At 40.9% G+C, this 25,246-nt stretch overlaps 1 protein-coding gene across 2 annotated transcripts in view; it reads right to left on the reverse strand.

Annotated features, from left to right (window-relative positions):
• Positions 1–25,246, reverse strand: part of wdr7 (WD repeat domain 7) — a 100,838-nt gene that overhangs the window by 62,587 nt on the left and 13,005 nt on the right. For both annotated transcript variants that reach the window (XM_080874157.1, XM_080874156.1), the window contains exons 10-19: positions 24,155–24,302; positions 23,635–23,750; positions 23,263–23,395; positions 22,887–23,107; positions 21,902–22,097; positions 18,465–18,679; positions 11,770–12,003; positions 11,381–11,674; positions 11,035–11,231; positions 5,067–5,164 (exon numbers count right to left, since the gene is read on the reverse strand). In XM_080874157.1, coding sequence (XP_080730283.1) covers positions 5,067–5,164; positions 11,035–11,231; positions 11,381–11,674; positions 11,770–12,003; positions 18,465–18,679; positions 21,902–22,097; positions 22,887–23,107; positions 23,263–23,395; positions 23,635–23,750; positions 24,155–24,302 — 1,852 coding nt within the window. The remainder of the gene's footprint in view (positions 1–5,066; positions 5,165–11,034; positions 11,232–11,380; positions 11,675–11,769; positions 12,004–18,464; positions 18,680–21,901; positions 22,098–22,886; positions 23,108–23,262; positions 23,396–23,634; positions 23,751–24,154; positions 24,303–25,246) is intronic.

Consider the following 25,246-nt stretch of genomic DNA (forward strand, 5'->3'; position numbering starts at 1 on the left):
GCAGTGTAACTAAATGCTCTGAGTTCTCATTCTTTTCAAAATAAAAGCCTTCAACTATTTACTGGATGTGCTCAAGCTGTTTAAAACAATAAACAAACACATACAACAAAGTGACATAAGTAATTGCAAGATAAAAAAAAAAAGTTAATTCAAACCAACAAAAATAAATGAAAAAATAAAAGTCAAAGCAGATTATAAAAAAAATTATAAATATAAATTGTTAAACAAGACTGAAAACTCACATAACTGTCAAAATAAAAACAAGAGAAACGAAGATGGACACTGTATTTCCCAGCAAGAATTCAGTGAAAGCAATAAAACACCACCCAAGCAACCAACAGCTAAAAGAAAGTTTTCAGACTATAGTACCATTTTTTTTTAACCCTTTTCAACCTGGAACAATCAAAAAACCCCAAACAAACCCCAGTTACTTTAAGTCTACAGGTAAAAATGTTATGCACCCAGTGTAATTTTAATAATTTCATGAACCAGAACTACAAACCTGAAACCTTTAAGGCACTTTAGTAAAAGTTAAACCTCATTGATATACACCATTTTAAAAAACATTTCTTTAGTCCTTAGATACACAGAAAATTGTTCTTGATCAAGTTCTTGATAACAAAGTTAATCTAGTACAGAGGAAACATGAAGCACAAAGACAACAAAGGAAACGGAGAAACATTACTTCAGTAGAAAAGTAGAAAGAAAAAAATGGTTGAAGAAAGAAACCCTGTAATACAAAAGAGAGATTGAATGGAAGTAAGTGAAAGAAATCCTGAAGGGAGTGGTGTTTGTGCAGAGAACAGGCAGCAGGCTGAAGCCATGCAGTGAGCAATGAAAAGAGAGGAAGAGACAGAAGAGGAGAATAGGGAGAAAAAAAAAGACTGAAACAGTAAATGATCAGTTTGAGGTAATTAGACAGCAGTTTGCCAGTACACGAGGAGCAGTAAATGTTTATTTGTCCATCTTAAACCAGTTTTAGCTGGCAGGTTATCTCCTGAGCATTGTAGCATGATTTAAATGTTGGTTTAATAAAATACTAATACTTATATAGATGATATAGAGCTATTTATGTCTAAGCTGAATATTTCTAAAGCATATATTGAAATGATTTACTTTACGAGAAGAAGAAAGAAGAAGCAGAGCATACGATGAAGAGTAAGGTGGAGGAGAAGGAAGATGAGAAGGTGAAAGAAAAGACAGTAAAAAGCAACAAGAGGAAGGGAAAAAAGAAGAGATGGCGAGGGGAAGAAGTGAACAACAAAAAGGGAAAAGGGAGGAATAGGAAAAGATGATAATGAACTAGTAGAAGAAGCAGAGAAAGAAGAAAAACAAGAAGGATGGGGATAAAAACAAGGAGGAGAACCCAAAGGAGAAGAATGTCTTCCCTTCACCTCCTCCCCAAAGGAAAAGAAGAAAAGAGAATGAGAAGAAGGTGGAAAAGAGCACAGGAGAGGAGGATGAGGAAGAGGAGAAGAGAGGAAGGAAAAGAAGGAAAATTCAATAAGTAGAAGAAAAGAGGAACCAGAAGAAAGAAGATGATTGCTATAAAGTTCTTTTAAGAAAAGCAACCAGCATTTCCATTCTGTTATTTCCAGTCTGAACTTGTGTGACAAGTTCAGCATAATATGAAGGTAATATTCTTCATGACTTTATTAAATGAAGTTTACTTTACCTTTTTGGGAAAGTAAATTAATAAATCAGACGATTCTGAGGGGGTCAGGTGGGAGACACTGATTGGATTTTCACAGATTGACCCTTGAAGGCAAACATTCACTATTAGAGTGTTAAATATGGAAACTTTTGACAAAGAGAGAAAAAAATTTAATATAGAGACAGAATTTGAAAGCTCTTTTGCACCTTGTCGTGAACATGATAATAAAATACTAAGTGTGTGACATTTTTTTTTTTTTTTTGGGGGGGGGGGGGGGGGGGGGGGGGGTGTCCTTAAAAAAAAAAAAATCATGCGTGGACTCCCTGCTCTCTCTGTTCATCTCTCTGCTTAACCGGAGTATATTAGAGGGGCCTCCTCATGTATTTCCATGTGAAAAGAGACGGTGAGCAGGGTTAACAGCACTGCTCTTCTTCACAAAGCCACACACACACGCCACGCAGGAGTAGCTGGCTAAGCAGAGGTCACGGCCGAGCGTTCCCTCTGAATGGCGGTGAATAGGCGTGTGGCGTGAATAAGTCCACGCGCTTGTCACGCTTGGCCTCCATTAAGCCGTGACAATGGCACAGAAACCCTGCCTCCACCCAACACCCGAGGGTGCCACTTATAGCACACGCTTGTGTGTGTATGCATGTGGACCTGATTTTTAGCGGTGTGTATTTGTAGGTATTGAGGCTGTTGCTGTGTGGTAGGCAGATGTGTGTGTGGGTGGGGAGCAGGCAGATGGTGACAGCTGGTTAAAACATCCCCTACAGTGAAGCAGAGCAGGTTTCTCTGTGCAAACCTGTAAATCTCTCCCTCTTTTTGCCTTGTTTAGGCGTTTGATCATCCAGCTCTTACAGTTATGGTCAAGAAAACAGCCCACAAAGTTACAGAGATACCACATGGGGAAGCAACAGAATATATTTTAGTAAAGTTTTTCTGGGATGCACAGAGGAATCATTCACTGACTTCAAATATAAGCATTTCCAATCACAGAAGTTGTTCATTCGACTGTTTACTGATCTGCCACAGACGTGATTAACCTTTGCTTAAGATAGAGGCTGATTTCCACTTACTCAGAGGCTGTGGGGTCAGGTGGTAGAGTGGGTCATCTACTAGCAGTCGGGTCCAATAACAGCAGACTTATACAATTCAACACCAAAACAAAATAATTATTCCACGTTATTAAACTTGAACTAGTTTGTGTGGTGGAAAAGAAATGCCAACTGGTTGTAAAATGCTAACATGGTGGCAGATCATTTATTTAAAATGGTAACATTTTAATTTGTTGATTACACACAGTAATGTGTGATGTGGTAGGATGTTTGCAGAGTAGCCTACGAATATCACAGCTACATTATGTTAGCTTCAGCATTTAATGTGAGCCATTGCAAATATTTTAGCCTATGAAAAGAAGCTGACTTCATTTCAGTGCCAGCTGTTTTGGACAAAATGATGAACTGCATTTCAGGATAACGTAAGGAGGACAATATTTTGGATGTTGTTACTATGACCTGAAGCTTACTCAGCTTGAATTCTTTGAACATGTCTGGATTTTTTTTTAAGTGCTTCTCTGAACTGGAAGTATTTCCTCCCTTGGTCTGAAAAAGACAATAACATAATTTTCTCTTCACTTCTTGTGAATCCATTATCATCCCTTGGTAACCACCCCTCGAACACTGCCTTTCCTATCACTGAGTTAGAGCAGAGCTATCATGGAAACTGAGCAAATCTTTTGCTTTTGGGCCGTTTTCATTTTCAGCATCTACAGACAGTCTAGAACACTTGGGGTTGTATGGTGCCCCCGTCAGTTCTGGATATACAGCCTTGGTGGTACCAAAGAAAAACAAGTAACATTGCATTCACAGAATTTTGGTATCAAACCGTACCGTAAGTATTGGTTCTGGCGACATCCCTCTCATCTACTAACTGGAACGACAGTAGTTCTATCCCTGGCTCCTTTAGTCTGTATGTCAAAGTATTGTTGGGCAAGACACTGAACCATGAGCTGCATCCACTGAAGTGTGTGTGTGACTCAATGTTAGGCAAAGAAACAAAAGCGCTTGCTAGAATGTGTGTGTGACTGGGTGAATGAGTCTTGTAGTAAGAAAGCTCAGTGTGAGTAGAAAAGCACTTCCTAAGCACAGTCCATTTACCACTTTACTTCTTGTGCTGCCATTTTTCCAACCCTCCTGGAGGAGACTAGATCAACTCAAAGAGAGTAAAAGTTTGTTTGGATTTCACCACTAACTAACGTAGAGGTCATCCAAATGACTCCGGCTGTGGTGAAGGACTATGGATAATTAATGGACACCTACCTCTGCACCACTTACTCAATACTTTTTCTAACAGCTGTGCTTCTAACATCAAACACAGATACAAAATATTGTTTTTTTATGAGCTGCTTTTTTGTGTTTGTTCTTTGTTACTGTTTTTGGAGGGTTATTTCTTCTTTTTTTTTTTGTATTTTTTCATGCCGATAAAAAAAAAAAACCCCAAAAAAAACAGCCATTTCCCCAAATTTGGGATAAACAAAGTACATTTTATTCACAAAATCATTAAGGCAAAGAAAAAAGAAAAAAACCCAACACTGAGGTGCAAGCATTATTCCGAAAATGTGCCTGTGGGGTTTTGTTTTGTTTTTTAACACTGATTTTGAACATGACTTCATTTGCTTTTAACCTAATTCAGAAGAAACCCCCTGGCCTAACACTGAAAACTCCAGAATGGCTCATTCGTAGCGAGAACATGATCCGACCTCAATCTGACCCAGTTTCATATAAACTTCTTCCTGTAAACAGGAATGCTTTGTACGCTTTGCATGCTGGGATGCATCACAGCACACAAACTGTAACAGAACACTCACTAAGACAAACAACAAATGCTGCCCATAGCCCAGCGTAATTCGTCCTGTATTTAGTTTTGTTTCTTCACTCTTCTCACAGGGTTTGTAGTGCACAAACTCAGACTTATTCGGACCAAAGTAAAGTCAATTCACACAACTATGAACAAACACCGGTCATTTTAGGTTTTTGCGCTAATCTGTTTTGTGTTCACAGTGAATCTCTGAACTTGTGATGACAACTGAGTCAAAGAAAAACCCTTCCAAGCCATTAAAGCAGAGCACTGCCACCCATGCTACCCTTATCAGAGCACAGTCCAGAGAACCCAGATGCAAAGCTGCAGTCATATGTTTGTACTTTGAAGTTCAAACACTGCAAGAGAGCCCTTTAAAGACCTGCTGACTTTGGAAACAACAGCAGCTTCCTCCTGTGATATTTTTGTTTCTTTTCTTCAACCCTCGGTGGGTTTTATTGCCAGTGGGCTGCATTATCAAACCCCACCTCCCTCCTTCCCTCCCCACAGGGCCCCAGGGGTGTTCGAAGCGAGCGCCACCTCCTTTTGTAGTTACCTTGTTTGATCTGGGCCTGTAGCGCCGGGTTGGAGGGCTGAGGGGGGGCGGCAGGCGTCCGGCGAGGAGTCTCCGGGGTTCCTCCTGGTCTGGGAGGCCTGGAGGAGGATCACAAAGAGAGGGCATGAAATATTAAAGCAGCAGGGAGCAAAGAGATGGGCCAATGCACAGACAGAGAGACACACAGAGACACACTCACACACACACCACTAAAATTCAAAGAAACACACAGAAACACATGCATTCATAAAAACCAGGAGTTCACATACGCAAGATTCTTATTTCTTTTTCCTGAAACCAGCTGTGTGTGTGTGTGTGTGTGTGTGTGTGTGTGTGTGTGTGTGTGTGTGTGTGTGTGTGTGTGTGTGTGTGTGTGTGTGTGTGTGTGTGTGTGTGTGTGTGTGTGTGTGTGTTTCAGGCTCCAGCCTATTGAATTTTGGTTGGAGGACACAGTCCTCTGTGAACAGACTGGAGGCGTCTAACTTTCAGAGGCACACAAACACTTCCAATACAACAATCCACTGGGTGATCAATTGCAGTTGTCGGGGAACAAAAACACATCCAGAAAGCTCCATTTTAAAAAAGAAAGAAAAAAAAACGACAAAAAAGACAAAATTCTTTAAAGAGGCAGGACAGTGGTCACAGCTCATAAAGACGAGATCAAATAATTACTTTTTGTCCTTCTGCAAATATCCTGGACTGCACTCAGAGTTCCTATGTTAGAAAGCTCTTCACACATGCACTAAAGCCAGATGTGCTTGTGACAAAATATTATAGAAGACTAAAACAAAATCAGTGATTAACGTAGCATTTTCCCCCACTGGCATACAGAAAAGTTACCTTTATCCACAAAAATAGAAATCCATATAAAATCTATTTTTAAATAAAATTCATAATTAAATGAACAATATAAAAGAACAATTTACCGTAATGTCACCAGAAGCAGCTAAAAAGATTGGATCAGTTTAATGTGCAGAAAAGCAAACAGGTGGTTTACTGGTGTTTTAACTTCAACCAAGCTGCTTTACCTGGGAAAATGACTGATAGAAATGCCAAACAGCCCCTTTTTTCGGCCTTTGGAGGTCGCCACAGTGGCTCATCTGCCTACATCTTAGCCTTCCCAGTGTCCTACTCTGTCACACAAACCCTCTGCATGTCTTCTTTCACTACATACATACGTCTTCCTGTTTTCCTCCTGCCTGGTTCTTCATCTTCATCATTGTTTGCCCAAAATATCCACTCCTGTGCACATGTCCAAATAATCTCAGCCTTGCCTCTCTTTCTCCCGACCGTTCAACCTGAGCTGTCCCTCTAACATACTCCTTTCTAACTTTGCCCATTCTGGTCACGCCTAGTAAAAATGTGGCCATCCCCAACTCTTGGTTATTTAAAATTGCAGCAGGACCACAATATTTTAGTAAACAGAAAAGAAAAATTAAAAACTAGACATGATACATATGAGAATAATCTAAAACTGAAACAAAACCAAATAAAAACAATACTGGCAGCGGTCAGTGGTACCCATCAGCCTCCTACTAGATACACCTATGGTATCAGTTTCAAAATCCCACATCGCCTTGTTCTCAAGTTATTGCATTCACAAGATTTTAAGAAAACTTGACCTCTGAACTCTTTCCTTGAGGTCGAGGCCAATGAGATTCAAACTTGTCCAAGATTTTTAGTAGATACACCTATTCACAAACTTGGATGTCCACATCGCCCGTCCACACAGGAGGATGATGACAATACCCTATTAGTCTTTTACAGCTGGTTACAAAACAAACTATGTACAATAATTCTGAAGTGAGAAATGTACAAAGTCTTTAACCTGCCAGCTTCCTACAACCATATCTGTAAAACGTCCAAATGTACCAATTCATCCCTGTGCAGTTGACAAAATCCAAAGGGTCCAATCAGGTCCACTGGATCACTCTGCAAAGTGTGAAACTATAGAGGTCATTAATTCTGAATTCACAATGCTGATGCTTCAAAATGGCACCATGGCTAGGATCCACCTTTTATACAGTTTATGTCCAAAAGGTAAAGCTCATGTTTTCCAAAAGGAGCTTGTCAGAATCCACCCAAAGTGAAGACAAAGACATGAAAGGTTTGGACAAGAGAAATAGTTTTGAGGAAGAAAGAGCTAAAGACTCCTACAAAAAGGCAATATGATCATAGACGTTGACTTAGAAAAATCACTTAAATGAGGTGTGGTTGAGGCTAATTCAGTCCCGTCTCAGGCAGCCAAGCTGAAGGCCTAAGCAAAGGCAGGTGAAGGAACTGCTGTTGAAACTCTTAAAGAGTTCAGGAATACTTCTTTTCAAACTCCAGCACACAGAGAGGAAGCTTTTCCACTATCATAAATGTAAGATGAGGAACATGAAAAAGCCAAAAACCAAAACAACTTCAAATATTCACAACTGCTGTTCTGCAGTTTCGAGGCGAAGACGGCCAGAGAGAAGATCCTTGTTTGAGCTTCATAAAGAAGTCTTCAGCTTCTGTTTGTAGCTGCACAATCACCTCCTCTGATCTGGACACTCCACAGAAGCACAGTTACGGGTTTATGTGAAAGTAATAAACTTCTCTGGAAAGTCAGCCTATGAGTGACGTCTTTTGTTCTTCTGCTTTTTACTTTTCATGCTGTGACTGTATCTACTCCACAAAGTTTGACTTCCTTTAATTTCTTACTCAGAAAGGTAATCTGATAATAGCGTGACATCAGCAATGCCACCAATGACAGGATGCAATGGTAGAAGGAGTCAAATAGAAAAACACTTGATTTGATTTTAACTTTGACATCCAGCCACCAGTTTTCTTCTGCTTTCTGGAATTTGGCAGCAGGCTAATTCAAGACGTCCTTCACCCCAGTAACATTCCCCAGTCCCTTCTTTGTGATCCCTACGTGTTTCCAGCCCAGATGAGATATAGAATATCTAGCATGTTCTTTTAAACCTCGAGACGGATGCACCCAGGAGGCAAAATTAGATGATTTGACCTGCTCCTTTGAATGTTAAGGAGATTCAAACTTATCATTGTATAAGTTGATGGGGCTTTAGCTCTGGCTGTAAGGACTTCAGATTTGATTGTGAGGGGAAAAGTCATCATGACTTTACAGTATTGTTGAGTTTACTCTATTTCAAGGATTTCAGAACTGACCCAGGACTGACACTGAGGACACCTTACAGCTGACTTTTATGTCACTTATATTAGACAAGACTAATGATGATGAGAATCCAAGCTGTACTTTCCACCCTAACCTAGGAGACATAAGGGGGTTTAACCCTTTAGCCCTTGAAAACCTATTTAGGAGTAACCATTAAAGCTCTTTTCTGAACTGGTTTCTGTCATATTACAGGTATGCTCACTGAACAAAATGACTAAGTTTGCATCAGGGTGGCAATTACCCTTGGAAAAAAATTTTCATCAAACCACGTTTTTATTGACAGATCCTGAGGTGTCAAAACATGTCATTATGGGAACAGCGGATGTCCTCGAATGTCGTCTTTATGGGGGAAAGAGTTCAAAAATGACATCGAAAGTACTGAGAGGACGAAACTTTACAGGGACTAAAGTACTAAAGTAAAGCTCTGTAATTTTTGGTTTTGGGTTCTAATAGAGGTTTGCCTGATCCACAGTTATTAAAAAAAAAAAAAAAAAAAAAAAAATATCCTTATTTATCTTATATTGGGCCCGTCAGCTAATATTTTGCCTGAAATGACTTGTTTTACTGCCCATACCTTTACGCAAACTTTACTTTAGGCAATGTTTGTGTTGTGAACCAAATCTATGATTTGTATTTTTTTCCCTGTGTTCTGACAATACTTACAGCTCTTGCAACTCTTGAATCACTACCACCACACCCACCCAAACCCAGCATCACTTGTGTTTATTCCATTACAACAGCCTGGTTCTTCTTTTGTCTTGTTTTGGTATTTTTGTATTTATTTCCAGTTATGTATCCCAGCTCATGACAGCTCATTTCTGAATTCACAGTTTAAAAGAAAAAAATAACTTTGTCCTTGTTTAATTTGAATATTTATCATTGTAAAGCTGGACATATGGCAGGAAAAATATATTTTAACCACAAAAATAAGTCAATTATAGACTGAAAACTTATGAAGGCTGATCAAACACCTCACTACCCCTCGACCTGTGTTTTTATCATCTCTGACTCTTCGCTGCTCGCCCTCCCTGCAGAGTTATCCTTGAAGCAGGGTTGACGGGACGATGAAATGTTGTGTTGGTATTACAGCAGCAGGACCTCGACCTCTGTGTTAAATCTTTCACAGCACAATGAGAGCTCAGACAGACTAAACAATCAGCCACACACACACACACACACACACACACACACACACAGCCAGAGCTCAGCCGCTGGTGGTAGGATAGTATATGTCCTGCACTTTGAGTTCAGTTTCTGCTGCAGTTTCAGTTGTTCTATCGTTTTTTAAGCTGGAATCAGAATTGTGTGTTATCAGCCTGATAATTCTAGATAAAATGAACTTGGGTTCATAAACTGATATCAATTTAAAACAAATGTGGATACATTTTTGTGCACAATTCAGGGTGTTGAAACAGACTGATTTCCACAAATTGCTGTTTGTTTTTAGCTGATGAACAAAGTTTGAAATTTAAATCCTATAAAAGCCACATGAAGACGAAACAAGTTTGCTGCAGCTTTGTTTACTCAGCGTGGGCCAGAGCAGCTACAGAAGAACAAAGATCAAAAGTAAATATAGAAGTAGACAGTAATGTATAAAATGCGAAAGTTCGAAGGGAGTAAAAACAAAAACATTACATAAGTTTTTGTATTGTTACATATGTATTGTAATATTGTTATATTGTTAAGATAGCTTAACAATATAAATATATGAATTAATCACATTCCATTTAGTTTTAATATTGTTTTTGGTTCATTTAATGGCACATTATATATATATTTTTTTAAAGTTATGTAATTAACTACCAACATGCCACCTATCCAACCGTCTATTCATCCAACCACTTTGCCTCCATCCAGCTGTTAGTCCAACAAACCATTTAGCCATCTATCCACTCATCCAACATTTATCCACCAAACCATCCATGCATAATTTATTCAGGTATTTAGCTATCAATTATACCATCCACAGACTAAACCATCTATCCGTTCATGCACACATCCAACATTTCTTTATCCATCCAACATATATCCATGTCATTATCCACCTAATAGACATCGAATCTTCCCATCCATCCATGCCCAAAACATCTTTTATCCAACCATTTAGTCATCCAACTATATAATTAGCCCTTTAACTTTCTATCCATGCATCTGTGCATTTAACCATTTATCATTCATCCAATCATTGAACATCAATATTTCAAACATTTTATCAATTCATGTATCAAGAAATGGCTAACATGAAAACATAAGTTGCAAAGCCACAGGAAGTAAATCCTGCCATTGTAGATTAGTTTGTACTGACCAGGTAAATCTACATCCAACATTTCGTCTTGATTCATATGCTCAATCGTCCAGGTAAGTAAATCTCCAAAAGTTGATTATGTTCATCTGGACGTAGCATTTTGTAGAAGAAACGTTTCGTCACTCATCCAAGTGACTTCTTCAGTCTCAGCTGACTGCAGGTTTCCCCAATCTTATAAACAGTACATTTGCATAATGACTGAAACCAGCCCACTGAAGGAACAATGGGCTGGGAGGAGAGTTCCTTAATCTTAATTAAGAAAATTCTCATGACCATTGATCAACAACCACTGACCAAAACCCACTGATCAAAGACCATGAGTACCATTCACAGAGAGTTGGGGAATGGCTGCAATCACAGCACTGCAAGATCATACATCCAACATTCTTACTTTTTTAACTTTAGTTTGGGCTCAACCAACTCTTCTGAATATAAGAGTTCTTAAAGAACAAATATAAAAATAAATCACTTTTAAGAGTTAGTCCATGTGTGTTTGTTACCTGGCCGGTGCTTTCTTCATGTGCTCTCCAACAAAGGTGGCGTTGGTCATGCCCATCAGAGTGTTGGCCAGTGAGATGACGGAGAGGAGGTGATGTGTGGTGACAGCCCTCGACACACCATATGTCCCCTTCCCGACTATGTCTGACAGAGATAGCTTCCGACCTGTCGCCAGGGAAAGCTGACGAAGCAAAGATTCCTGGAAAATGGAGTTATACAAAGAGAAGAGGTTCTTATTTTCAGGTGCCCTGTTATCAAACTATTGATTTAGCTTTTTAAATGCTCCATGCTCAACGATATGTCTTTCATGGAAAGACACCTGGAACCCAGGTGATAACAGACAGTTACCTTGAAGGTGGGCAACATAAGAGACATGTGGCCTCCTCTGGAGATCAAGCCGAAGGAGATGGGGCAGTGTGGTCTGAGCATGCCCAGTCGCTCCAGACAGATGGTGTCCAGCTGTTCGTTGAGACCCCAGGCGTGCAGGCAGGACATGAAGAGCTTGGCTGTGTCCATCGTCAGGTTATACTCCAGCAGACTCAGAGACTTTGACTTCTCCTCGCGCCTCCTCATCTCCTCCTCTTCATCCTCATCTTCATCTAATAGGTGCTCCTTAATGGTCTCTTTCATGGTCTCCTTCACCTGGTTTTAGGAGAAATTATTTACATGAAAAACAAAAATAATACAATAATAAAAGACCTTCATTAGTGGAATTTTTTTTTTTGGTGTTTATGGACCTGTTTGAAGATTTTATGAGCCAACAAGGACCCGCCCTTATCAGCCCCAGCTTGGCTCTTCTGTAGCGTCTCCGGGGACACCAGCATGGGGTTTGGTCTCTGAGCTTCCTCCGTCAGCAGCTGGATGATCACCGCCTCCACGTCGAAGAACAGCACATGCATGTCAGGGTCTGTCAGGTTGGTCTTCATCGCCTGGACCACCAAGGCATTGTGGGAATATTTTGGTAAGTTGCCCTGGTGGAAAGACAGAGTTCAGTTTCAAGAACAAAATCAATCACAGTGTGACACTTTTCACATTAAATATATAAATATATTTAAATGATCCATTGTCGATATAAATTTAATTAAGAAGTTCAAGAGCTCCTCATCAAAAGCTCATTATTTAAATCACGCACACGCACACGCACACACACACCTGTAATTGCCACTAATATTAACACTCGGCTCAATTTTAATTGTATTAGAAGAGACAGCATGTGCATGGAGCTGTTTGCTTCTCGTTTCCATGTTAATGAGCTGATGACTGTAATTAAACTGATCCTGTTAGACTTCGATTCCAAGGGAGGAGACAGGAGGAGGAGAAAGTGAGGGAGGAGGTGGTGATTAAGACAGGAATGAAGAGAGGAAATAAAGAGGAAAGAAAAGGCCAAAGCTGGATTTTTATCTGCATGTTTTTGGGTTTTTTTTTTAACCTTTTGCCTTAAGATCACAGAGCTTTTTCGCCATCACCACAATGGTGTTTGAAAAAGAAACATGACAGGTCATCACATCCTGCCCTATCATTCTGTTTGACTCTAAAGGGGCCAAAATCTACAAAAACAAAGATTTTTCATTAAATAAGACAAACAATAGACTCCATAAACTTCTCAGGAAACTCACAGAAGGCTCATTTTCCCATAGATCAAGTGAAGCAACCCGGTTCTCATTCCCCAGGCTGCAGGTTTCAGGGACGAAAGCACCGACTTCACTTTTCAGACCCAGAGTTAAGCCCATTTCTTTTCACGTCTAAGCTCACGTCACATCATGTCTATCATTTACCTTTGTAACCATAGCATTGCATCAAATCTTTCTTTAAAGATACATAAAGAAAGAGAAAACATCTGATTCCTCACCGAATCTTCCTCCTGTTTACTTGCATTTAGAGTTAACACACTGTTATAATCATGTTGTGTTTAATTTTCTCTCCACATTTTAAAATAAACTACAGGAAAGTGACTTTAAACAGACACAGACTTCAAACTTTGCTTTTTCCTCTCGGCAATAAGCCTCGTTTTTCTTTCGAGATTTGCCATTTTCTTGTGAATATGAAATTTTTCCATAGAAATTTGGCAGTGTCACTTTCGTAAGTATGGCACTTATTTCTTTCATAATTTGCCAATTTTGTCTCCGTTTTCCCTTTCCCCTCGACAATGTACCACTATCGTGTAAATTTGCTCATGTGTTTTACAAAAATTTGCCTTGGTTTTGTCTATTTGACATTTGTTCCCCAAGGGGTCTGATATTCTTTGCCTTCTTTTTCCGTAAAAACTTATCAGTTGTCGTTTTTTTCCTTTGTGAATTTAAAACTTAACTATTGAAAATTATGAGTTTTTACTTAAAAATGTGAAATTTAAATACATTGAAGTTGAAGTTGAGCATGAAGTTAAGCATTTGGTGCTGCAGGGGCCAATATTTTTAAAATTATGTTAAAAATCTTCAATATAAACATATTTACAGACTCATTTCTTCTAAACAGTTAAATCTCTGTGAGCTTACCAAGTTTAACATTTCGTAGCACAAGCTATGAATCAGCGCACAGAAGTGACGATGAAATGATTCTTTTATGTGATAACTTGTTTTGTATCTGGATCACTGAATACTGATTGACTTTGCGTGAAATTCTGGTATTATTTTCATATTTGTACCTTCACTGATCACTGGTCATTTTGTTGCACTTTTTTTTTTTTTCTTTTGCCTGAAGCTCTTTGTATCGAGCTGGATGTGACTGTGTGGGCGAGAACAATAATTAGCGGTAAAGACACGTCCTGACTGACCGAGAGACACAATACACCTGCAGCTGGGACACGGACACGGACACGGACACGGACACACACACACACACACACACACACACACACACACACACACACACACACACACACCTTTGACAGGCTGGTCCTCCCTGAGGGCTGAAGTGTTGTATGTCTTTGTGTGCGTTTGAAAAGTGGTGCTGACAACAGTGATGTGCTCATAAATTCAGTGTATTCTTCAAACATGTATAACTGATCAAATCTGGGCTCATTTTGATCTTTTTACTTGTCCGTTTATTTTTTTTCTTATCATTTACATTTACATGAAAGAATAAAAAAAAAGAGAAAAAAAAGATGTGAAGTAGATAAATCTCAGCACTATTATCGGTCTATTAGACAGTTTCCTGGTACGCTGGTGCATGCACAGAAAAACATACATTTGAGGATGTTTATGAAGTATTTTATTCAAAGAATGGCTAGACTCCTGCTCGGATCATTTTAATTCTGGTTTCTGGCTTCAGACTAAGAAGTTAGTTCTTATTTTCATAGATGCCTTTGATTTTTCCTGATACTGGAGCCTCATCCCTGCGTCTGTGTGAGGGAGGCTCCATTTTGGTGGAGTAACACTGCCATCTAAAGGCAGTCTGCAGCACTATTTATCTCTACAGTGGAGTGCGGTCTGTAATATTTAAGTTTGAGAATGAAGAAACATTTATGAACACATAAAAATTCAGACATGAAGCAGCCCGGTGTGATGTGAGGAAACATGGCTTCAGAACTAGGTGAGAGAGTCAGAATTGAAATTGTTCTCCTGATCAAAGAGCAGCTTTCTTAGAGTCAAACACGACTCGACTACAAAACAGATCCAGCAGGAGGACATGGAGTTAAAAAACACAGTGACAGGAGCGAGAGAGAAAGGCAAATCAGGCATGAGATCATTTAAGTAAATGAGGAGAGATACAGTTAGCTTGAATTTGTGCAGAAAACTAAAAGAGGAGACAGAAGAATGGGCAGGAGGATAATGCGTGGGAAGCACAAGGACAGAGAAGAAAACGAGGATGAAGAGGAGGTGAAGAATAAGGTGGAGAAGAAGTTGGTAGAGGAGGGGAAGGTGGCAGAGAATCAGGTGGAAAAGGACAAGAAGTTGAGGAGGAAAAGGAGAACAGGACAGTAGAGGGCAGAGGCAGAGAAGTAGAAAGTGGAAGAAAATGGAAGGAGGAGGATATGAAGGCAGCAGAGGAGAGGAAGGAAAAAGGAGGAGGACGTGAATAAGAAGAGGGTGGTCAAGGGAGACACGCAGAGGGAAGAAAGTTGAGAAGGAAAAGAAGAGGAAGGAGGAAGACGAGGCAATGAATGAGGTGCAGAAAAAGGTGGGAGAGAAGAAGAAGAAGAAGATTAGATGGGGGAGAAGAGGAGCAGATCAACGCTGTCATTAAATTCAGGTGCAGCAGGAGGGGGAGGAGTCACAGAGGATCTGAGGCACCTGACTCAGAGTTCCGGTTTCCCTGAGCTCAGGATTAACAAACTCAGAGTTCCAGTAAACTGACTTCCTGGATCCTGGCAAAGCTTCAGCCTCAGGTTTGAAGACCTAAAACATCATTCTTGCAAGCTCCAAAGTCTGGATACAGTCGTTTTTCCTCATGAACACAAACATTCACAGATCAGCACATTCAGCAGAATAGCTTCTGAACAAACCAACATCAACTGTGCACACACACACACACACACACACACACACACCAGCTGGGTGAAATGTTTGGGTTGATGGTCTGACATTTCATGGTCATTATCCACCATTACACCCAGCAGGGGAGGACACACACGGTGGGGGGAGTTGGTGGTGTTGAGCCATAATTTCAGCAGGCATGAGGGGGAAATGACGGCGGGGGTGGGAGGCAGGAAAGTGAAGCACAGTGATGCATTTCTAACATAAAAGGAGAAGAAAGATTACAGCTGTTGTTTGTTGGCCTTTTCACAGAAGAGCTGTGATTATGGGCAGTTATGACCGGAGGGGAGGGGGGGTTCCTCCACAGACGACCCAGAGGAGAGAGAAAACAACACAAAGGTTATCATGTGGAAGGAAACAGGAGGGAGGGAGGAAAATTAGAAAGAAAGAACGACCCCTTAGAGCAGAGGAGACCTGAGGTAAATGAGTTCCAGGTGAACCTGCAGAAGTCAAACTGCACCGGCAACTAAACTAAACGCTGTTCAAGCACTAAATAATTCACAGCGCTTGTTTTCGGTGCCGGGCTGCACATTTGGGAGGGGTTACCGCTGTCGGGACAGATCAGATCATCACGTCTGACAAGTGGTCCCCTCACAGGTGAAGCTCAAAGAAGCTGAAAGCTACCGAATACAGCAGAGAAAGGGTAACTCAGGTGTGCCGTGAGCTAAAATATAATTCTTCATTACGTATGATCGGTGTTTAAAGCTTCGTTTCATTATTTCCAGTCATATTGAAAAGGTAGATATTCATAATTAAAATACCTTAAACACAAAATTTAAGACATTTTATGGTAGAGTGACACAATAAAACATTTAACTCAGTTTTCCTCTATGTTAGTTTCATCTCCACAACAGTCCCAGGTTCTCCTTTAGTCCTGACTGTGGGACTGACTCACTTTTGGAGTGAGCCTCTAGTGGATATTAGAGAAACTACGGTTTTTGGTACTTGAGCCAACAAGCACGCCTCTGCTCCCATACATCATCATGTAATCAGCATGAGCCATTACATGGTTTCATGCACAGCACCAACTGTAAAAACTGGTTTTCCCAGGAAAGGCAGGAATTTGTGACTTTCTATACGTCATTTCTACGTCATGAATGTAAAGTTCTGTTGTTTTATTGGTATTTTAAGGTTTTTAGCACTGATCAAAGACAACTTGTTAATTTTGTTGTTCAAGCACCAATGACAATAAAGATATTCATTTCAATTCAATTCCTCAGACACTGAGAACTATGCACTTTTGGAAATGGAATTTTGATGTACATACTGTCTTTTTGCAAATTGTGCACAGTGTGCATTTTATTTTCATTTTTATTATAATTTATAAAAATGGGTGTATCTCAAAAACAAAGTTATGTGCACACTCAAAATAATGTTTTGTGATTTGAAAGGATTTTATGCAACTTTTTTCCTTTTATAATTTTTGTATCTATGTTCTGGGTAGTTTATTGCATTTTTTTATGTTTTTATTTAGTTACTACAAACTTACTACACACGCATTTTCAAAACTGGGGATATAAAGGATGTATTGATGCACAGGAAGTTGGGAAAAAAGCACAAAGGCACTACAGGAGGTAAAAATGTAAAAACAAGCTCTGGAAGGTAATTTTAAAGTAGAAAAATAAATAATTAGGACCCAGTTTAAGACTTGAGAGAGAAAAACAAAAAAAAGGGCTACTCAAGTAGTTTGACTTGTGCTGGTACAGGTTTAAATATTGAAAAGCTAGTCTCCAGAAAGTCTCAAAAGAAACGCTGGACTCACTCTTTTTCACCATTATGACATTTAATGCCATCGTTCCCTGGAGAAGTCACTGTACGGTTGACCTGTGGGTCGTCTCCAGCAGAGTTTTAATTGGTCTGACTTGAGCCAGCAGCTTTGTGACTGAGATGACGTGTGTGTGTGTGTGTGTGTGTGTGTGTGTGTGTGGTGAATGATGCAAAGAGAAAATCATTATATGAGGAACATAAAGAGACATCTGAACTTCGTAGAAATGAAAAAATTAACATTTGACAAACCTCAGCTTCAGTCTAAGAAGGTTTAGAAAACAAATCTTTGTTTTGAGCAAAAACTAAATAAATAAATAAAAGTAGAATCAGGATTTACCACAAAGTGTTGAAAAGATTCCCAATCTGAATCAGATTGCTGAAAGTGACGTCAATGCGGAACCTCTATTATTTTAATGACCACCAGGGGGCGACTCCTTCGACTTCTATGGTCTTCTGTGACCTCTATGAACTTAATGGGCTCAGTCAGTAGTTTCAGGTCATAAACAGAACATCAAGTCATTTTGGTGGATATCAGGCTTGTCTGCTGTCCCCTGTTTCTAAGGCGCTGCAACAGTTTATATTTATATCTGCAGTTGTACTTGCAGGTGCTTTCAAAATATACTCACTACTCTTTATACTGTTGCATATGGGTTTTTGAGGACTCTCTTTAAAAAGAGATGCTAATCTCAATGACTTAAAGTAAACAGATTTAACAATAAATGTATAACGAAAACTATAATGAGGACCAAAGACGTGTACCTGCAAACGTGTGATCTGTTGCTCAGTGATCCGTCTTAAAAAGCAGCTTAAAACTTGTCATTTTAACAATATTTGTTTTGACATTTTTGCTGTATTGTCAAAATACAATTTTGCTTGCTTACCCCTTTACTGATCTAACATATTGAAATGTCTAGCATGTTAATTCAGCTAACAAATACAATCTAGACCATTATTCCCCACAGGTGGCTGAGAGTCAGGTCTTTCCTTTGAATTTAATAAATACCAACAGCCTCACAGTGTGCAGAAAAAACAAGCGTTGCCTGCATTTGGATTGCTCAGGATCTGATGGTAAACAAATATTCCTGTATACATGCTACAGGTCAACCGTTATATGCACATTTCTTTGTTTTGTGCCTTTTTCTGTTTAACTTATTTCTTCCAGTGTGTTTGTGACTTTTAGTGGTCGTCCTCACCTTGTCAGCGTTGTCTGCAGCCAGCAGGTTGGTGGCAAGCGTCTGCAGTTTGTGTTGAGCCATGTTCTTCAGTGCGGCCAGGCTGCGGCGGGTCATCGCCTGTTTCAGGTTCACCGCCGAGTGGCTCAGAGCATCCACAGTAGCTGGAGCCAGCTCATCACAGGCATTCAGGATCTCTACTGCAGTTATTCCCATCACACAGCGGTCCAACGCTCCTGGAACCAAACCAGTAAACAAATCTGCCTCAGCCTCAGAAGACACAAGCTACACACAAACCAACAGTCTGATATTTTTTCACCCCCTGGTCCACCTGCAGGTGTACACCTGTGCACAGTAAACCTGAAATATATAGATTCACTGCTAACTTCTAATACATAAGTGCCTTGTTTTTTCTCATTGTGCCCATTCATTTCTCAATTAGACCAGCTAAAGATTTTGCATGGAAAGAAACTGCTAATTGGATGGTTTAAATTCCTTGTAGCTGCAGGTGTTTAGCACTCACTGTTTTAGTTGACTGATGGTACTCTATTAAATCCATCCATCCATTCTCTGCCGCTTATCCTTGTCAGGGTCACAGGGGGGCTGGAACCCATCCCAGCTGTCTAGGGCGAGAGGCAGGGTACGCCTATGGGCAATTTGGAGTTACCAATTAACCTATCCCCACTAACTGCATGTCTTTGAACTGTGGGAGGAAGCTGGAGTACCTGGAGAGAACCCCCACAAACACGAGGAGAACATGCAAACTCCACACAGAAGGACCCCGACCTGACAGTGGACCTTCTTGCTGTGAAGCAACAGTGCTAACCACCGTGCTGCCCCTCTATTAAATCCATAGGGTAGATATAGATAGCTCTAAACCTCAAGCTCTCAATTGCAGTACAGTCCTCAAAGGTTATTAGGTTAATTTGGTAGTAACACTCAGTTTAAACAACACAAGGATAATACAAAGCAATAAAAATCAAACACTGCAATCGTATGCAGTTTGAAAAAGAAAATTCTTGCAGTGTATTACAAGCCCTTTAACTAAATTTCGAATTTTAAAATGACAAACAGTCATAGTAGATCCATAAGTAAACAAAGGAGTTGTGTTTTAAGCAGACAGAAATAAAATAAAACTTTTACATGTAAAACAGTAAGTAAACCTAAAATATCTCAAGAGACATTTCAAGAGAAAAACATTCAATAGAAAGAGCCAGAGTTTTGTAAAACAATTTTCATCCTGCACTGACCTTTTTATCAGTAAATTGGAAACAGTGAAAAATGTCCAGTGTAATTTCCTTCAATACAAGATTGTATTAAAAGTATGTTTAAAAAAAAAGCCTGTCATCTGTTGACCACCCAATCAATTAATTGAACCACTTGCACTCTAAAAGGTGATTTCATCTGAATAAACAGAAAATACGCTTCACACTGGATAAAACTAAAGCAATCCTGCACAGGTGGGTCTTAAGCTTCTTTTTAAAAAGAGACTTCTGCAAATTGGACCCAGCTACAGCCAACATTTCCCTGAGCTCAGAGACCCAGGAGCTACATATGATGGATGAAGCAGTTCATTAATACCAAGTAGAAATTTGACCATGAAGAGCTCCAATAGTGATCTCTGAAATCTTCAACTCAACCCTAAACTTTAAGGGTTTCCAACACACTTTGTTTGTGGGAAGCTCAATGGTTTTGATTCAACTTTGACAGAACAGTAGGTGGGGTTGTGCGTTGTGTTCTCAGGGCCTCAGAACTGCACTGAGCTCTGACCTCGACCCTGTACGACATCGTCAGGATGAACTGACACATCGATGGTTTTATCTCAGCCTCTCTCTCTCTCACTCTCTCTCTTCATTCTCATCACACAGACTCGCCTTCTGTTTCCATCAGTCTCCCTCCTCTTGCCCTTGCACTCTCCTTTTATTTATATCAATCTTCCAATCTCTCTCACACCATCTCAGACTCACAATCATTATCTATAGTCTCTTGAATATGATTCAGGTCACAGACGATCTTCTCCAGTGTAACAATTCTCCACCTTTATAGAAAGAGACGGGCTTTAGAGAGACATCATTAGCTGCAGACAGAGCTGACATCAGTATTGGCTCTGGTATTGAGTGAGAGGAGAAGTGGCACCATTATACCTGAGTGTGTATAGGTGTGTGTGTGTGTGAGTGATGAAGGCCCATGAGCCATGGCCCCATTACATGTCTAACGCCTGAGTACACACACACCTTCCTTAATTTCACACTTAGATACCCTGCAATTTCCCAGCACTACAGCTCATTCAGGTCACACACACACACACACACACACACACACACACACACACACACACACACACACACACACACACACACACACACACACACACACACACACACGGTCTGTTCCAGTACCCAGTCATCATTCAAGTTAATGCTACCTCTATGCTGTGCCACATGGTGCAGACTGCACATGAGCTAGCAGGTACAGAGGAAGATGTTCACTTCGTTTCTTCATGTCAGGATGATAAGATGGATATTGTTAAGCACAGAGCTCAAATTAGGTTAACTGGGAAAACAAAAAAACAAAGGATGTAGCTGCCATGTTGACTTTTTGGAGCTATTGTTGGACGAGAGCCAAGTTATTGTTCAGCCAACACAAGCAAACCTGTTCATCAGGCACAAATACGAGTTTTGGGGGATTATTAGGTGGCTGTAGTTCAGGAGGCTGACCAGCCATCTACTAATCAGAAGGTTAGGGGCGATCGTGGCTCAAAGAGTTGGCAGTTCGTCTTGTAACTGGAAGGTTGCCGGTTCGAGCCCCGGCTCGGACAGTCTCAGTCGTTGTGTCCTTGGGCAAGACGCTTCACCTACCGCCTACTGGTGTTGGCCAGAGGGGCCGATGGCGCGATATGGCAGCCTCGCTTCTGTCAGTCTGCCCCAGGGCAGCTGTGGCTACCACTGTAGCTGCCTCCACCAGTGAGTGAATGAATGAATAGTGGAATTGTAAAGCGCTATATAAATGCAATCCATTATTATTATAATGTTGGTTGTGTTTGACTCTTTAGTCTGCATGGTAAAGTATCCCTATCCAATATACTGAGCTCCAAGCTGCTATCTGACATGTTTATTGGAATATGGATGTGAATCTTAGGAAAAGTGCTTGTATTAATTATTTGATCAGTGTATGAGGACTAACTGTTTTGAAGCCAGTGTCTAGTGGTCATTGGGGGAACTGCAGAGAGCACGCCCACCCCCACCCCCACCCCCCTTAATGCATGCTTAGCATTAAGATTAGAAGTAGGAGGAAACTGCAAGCCTGAACCTTTCAGCCTTGGTAGCAGCTCGCAAAGGTTTTCCTTTGAGCTAACAAACAGGCTAATATAGAATATTATGATCGGTATCTTAACAGTCATAAGGTTTCCATGTTCTAGTACAGTGAAAACACCTCCTTCCTGGTCCTCTGGTTCTTACCTGTGTCCATCTGCCAGACGTACACAGAGCCGTCAGAGCAGCCCACCACCAGGTAGTCGTCTGCCGGGCGCCACTTGATGACTTGGATGGGGAAAAGGTGCCGCGACGCGAGCATGATGCACTTCCTCTCCCGGAGACTGAGCAGGCCGACAGAGTGGTCGCTGGCCACCGAGCAGACGCAGTGCTGCACCCGAGTCTGCAGAGGAAACACAGCAGCAAGGTGAGGCATAGAATCTGAAGAAGTGCTTGCAGGTCACCGAGAGGTTAGCAGACAATAAGTCAGAGTAGAAACTCAATACGGCCTCTGAATCGTTTAACATTATTTTATTTTCAAGGATTTCGAAGCATTTAAAACCACTCAAGATGTCAGATTTGATTCAATTTAAATGGAATGACCCTTTTTAGTCATTAGTGACTGCACTGCTGCAAAGGTCTTCTGATCTCTGGAGTCAGATATCACTGGTTAAAAAAAAGATATCTGCTCTCTATGACATCAAGTAGAGCCAAGAGTAGAAACAAACTATGTGAAACTGATTAGAGCATCCTGAAGCCTGAGCGTCCGCCTCACAGTTTACTTTAATATGAAGAACCAAATTGGAACAGGACATATGTGACAAGAAATGAGCAACAGTTACAATAGGTACCCTTTACTATTAAAAGAATGAGAAGAAGCCCATCTGATGTCTTCATTAAAGCTTGTGTGTGTAACAGCTCAGCCATTGTACTCAACAGCATTACTGTGATTTCCATGGCAGCAAAACATCTCTAACCATTTATTTTAATGTCATGTAAACAATACGAAGTCCTCTCTGTGTAGTTTCAGGTGGGCTTCTGAAACCACAACAGCACAAAGGTCTCAACTTATTTCCACAGTAACGATGACGACTGTAACCTCGTAACATTTAAATCTAATGTCAAACAGTGTTGCAGAGACGGCAGAACAAAGCCTGAAAGCAGACATAGACCCGTGCGGTGGCGGTCTTACGCTGCAGTTTTCTGGCGGAACGATGAGCTGCGTGATCTCCCCTCCGTGGACACAGAAGATGTGCTTCATCTCCCCGGTGAAAATGTCCCAGACAATGACGGAGAAGTCCACTCCCCCAGACACCAGCGAGCGCTGGTCGTAGCGTGGCGAGACCTGGTATGGGTACAGGACGCAGGTCACCTTGTTGCGGTGGCCTCGTAGGGTGCGGTGAGGCGGCCAGCCTGCAGAACAGACCGACACAAAGGTCAAAGGTTTTTAAAGTCAACTAAAACTAGAAATAGGCATGAAAATGAATCTTAACTGATGTAAAAGGAGTCAAATTGAAACAAAACTTCCCTGGATTTGTTAGTGTGTCTGTATAGTTTGTTTGTCTCACCTCTCCTGAGCATGTGCTCGCCCTGCAGCAGCTGGACGATGGCCGTCTGAGTGGCGGGAACGAGGATGATGCTGCCGTCTTCTCTCCCGCACACCAGGCGCCCCTGAGAGGGGATGTAGACGCTGGCCGTCACCTGAGGTGAAGCACACACACTCTCTTAGAGTTTCCCCACTGTGTAAACCCTATCGCACACGTGCTCACAAAAGAGATTATTTTGGGGTCGTGTTGATGGACACAATAAAAGGACGTTCCCCACACACCCACACACACACGTTTGTTTTCATTTTTGAAAGTTTTCAACTCTGTGAGAATATTTTGAATCTTTAAAACAACTTCTTTTATAATTTAATGAGAACTTTTCTGTGTTCAGACCTTAATGGGTTCGTCTTTGCCTGGCAGGACGCTGAGCTGGTCAATGATCCCTGAGGACACTGGGGTCAGCTTATCAAATGCCTCCTGCAGGCTGATGGTGAATGACACCTGCAGCTCTGCAGTGATACAAACAGACAAAGGACTCGTTTAGAGATCAGCCTTCTGAAGGACTTGAGGATGAAGAATAAGCTCTCCAGAAAGTTGAACAATGCAATCAGGCATCTTGTAAAGGGGACCTATGCTGCTTTTCTTTTTTCTCTTCCACATTTTTCTTAAGAAAAGAAACTCTATGAATCAAGTTTTTCTGTTTGTTTGTATTTTTGGACCAACAGACTAAAAACAACCTCCGTTAGTACCAACTCGTTAACAATGGGCTGCTTTAAAGCTAAAAAAAAAAAAAAAAAAAAAAAAAAAGAGATCATCGTAACGTCATGCTGAGGTTTGAAGTTCAAGAAAAACAGCAAAGTTTTATGAAAAGACTTTTACCAGAGAAACCTCACCATCTTCCCCCCTTCCTTACCTGTGGAGGTGGACTGTGGCTGCAGAGGCGAGGTGTCCGGGATGCTCCACAGGGTCATTCTGCCCGCCGAGTCACCCTGGATCAGCAGCTTATGGAAGGGCTCCCTCCGGCTGAAGAAGAAGCGGGTCATAGGAGGGCAGATGAGGAGCTGGAGGAAGGCAGGAAAAAATACATGTCAACACCAACAAGATGTGATGCCTCAAAGCTCCCCGGTGACAGCTGGAAAACATCTTTAAAGGCTCTCCAATTGGCCAGAACACTTCCACCAATACTGGAATATGCTGAATTTGTAAGCTGAGCTTAAATTTAAGAGCCAAGTGAAGCTGAAATGGTTGGTTTTGCTCTCAGGTTGTCTTCAAACAACAACAACAACACACAGCAAACTGCAGAAAAGCAGAACCACACATCTCTGATCTACAAGCGCTCCAACCACTGTTTTTTTGTTTTGTTTTTTATTTTCTAACTCTGGGATGAAATAAGCCGAACTCATGGATGGCTGTCTCAGCGCCATCTCTTGGTTATATGAGAGCCTGATACAAGGCTCTGAAGTAAAAATTTGTAGAGCAGAGTAAAAATTGACATCAGTTTGGTTGAGTATCACCAAAAATCTGAGCAGATTCTGTTCCTTGGCTCAATAATTCTGGACATCAGGATAAAACTGACCTCTCCGGGAGAGAATAAACGCAACTAGAATCACACTTTAGCATTTCATACTATTTAAAAAAAAAAAAAAAAAATCCAAAGGTTACTGAAAATGGTGGAGATGGGAGGAGGGCAGCAGAGCTTTTACTGCCTAAAAAACACAAGCAATCCACCGCTAACCAAAACTGGGCTGACTTACATCTATTATCAATACATGAAGTAATAAAGAGTGAAAACTAATTAATGTGACGAGCAGTGCGAGAACAATTCTCAGAGTGCAGTTTGGGGTGCTGGCAGGCGTGTGGGGGGGGTTGCGATGATGAAAGCCGGTGAACCTGCGGGCGTAGCGTCACTGCGTAATGGCTGAGGGGGTGAAGAACGATCGGTTAGTTCAGCTCATCTGAGCGCTGTGGACGAGCAGTGAGGGTATGCAAAGTGCCACCAAATATC

The sequence above is a fragment of the Rhamphochromis sp. 'chilingali' genome (genome assembly GCF_963969265.1).
Source record: "Rhamphochromis sp. 'chilingali' genome assembly, chromosome: 2".
Classification (NCBI taxonomy): Eukaryota; Metazoa; Chordata; class Actinopteri; order Cichliformes; family Cichlidae; genus Rhamphochromis; species Rhamphochromis sp. 'chilingali'.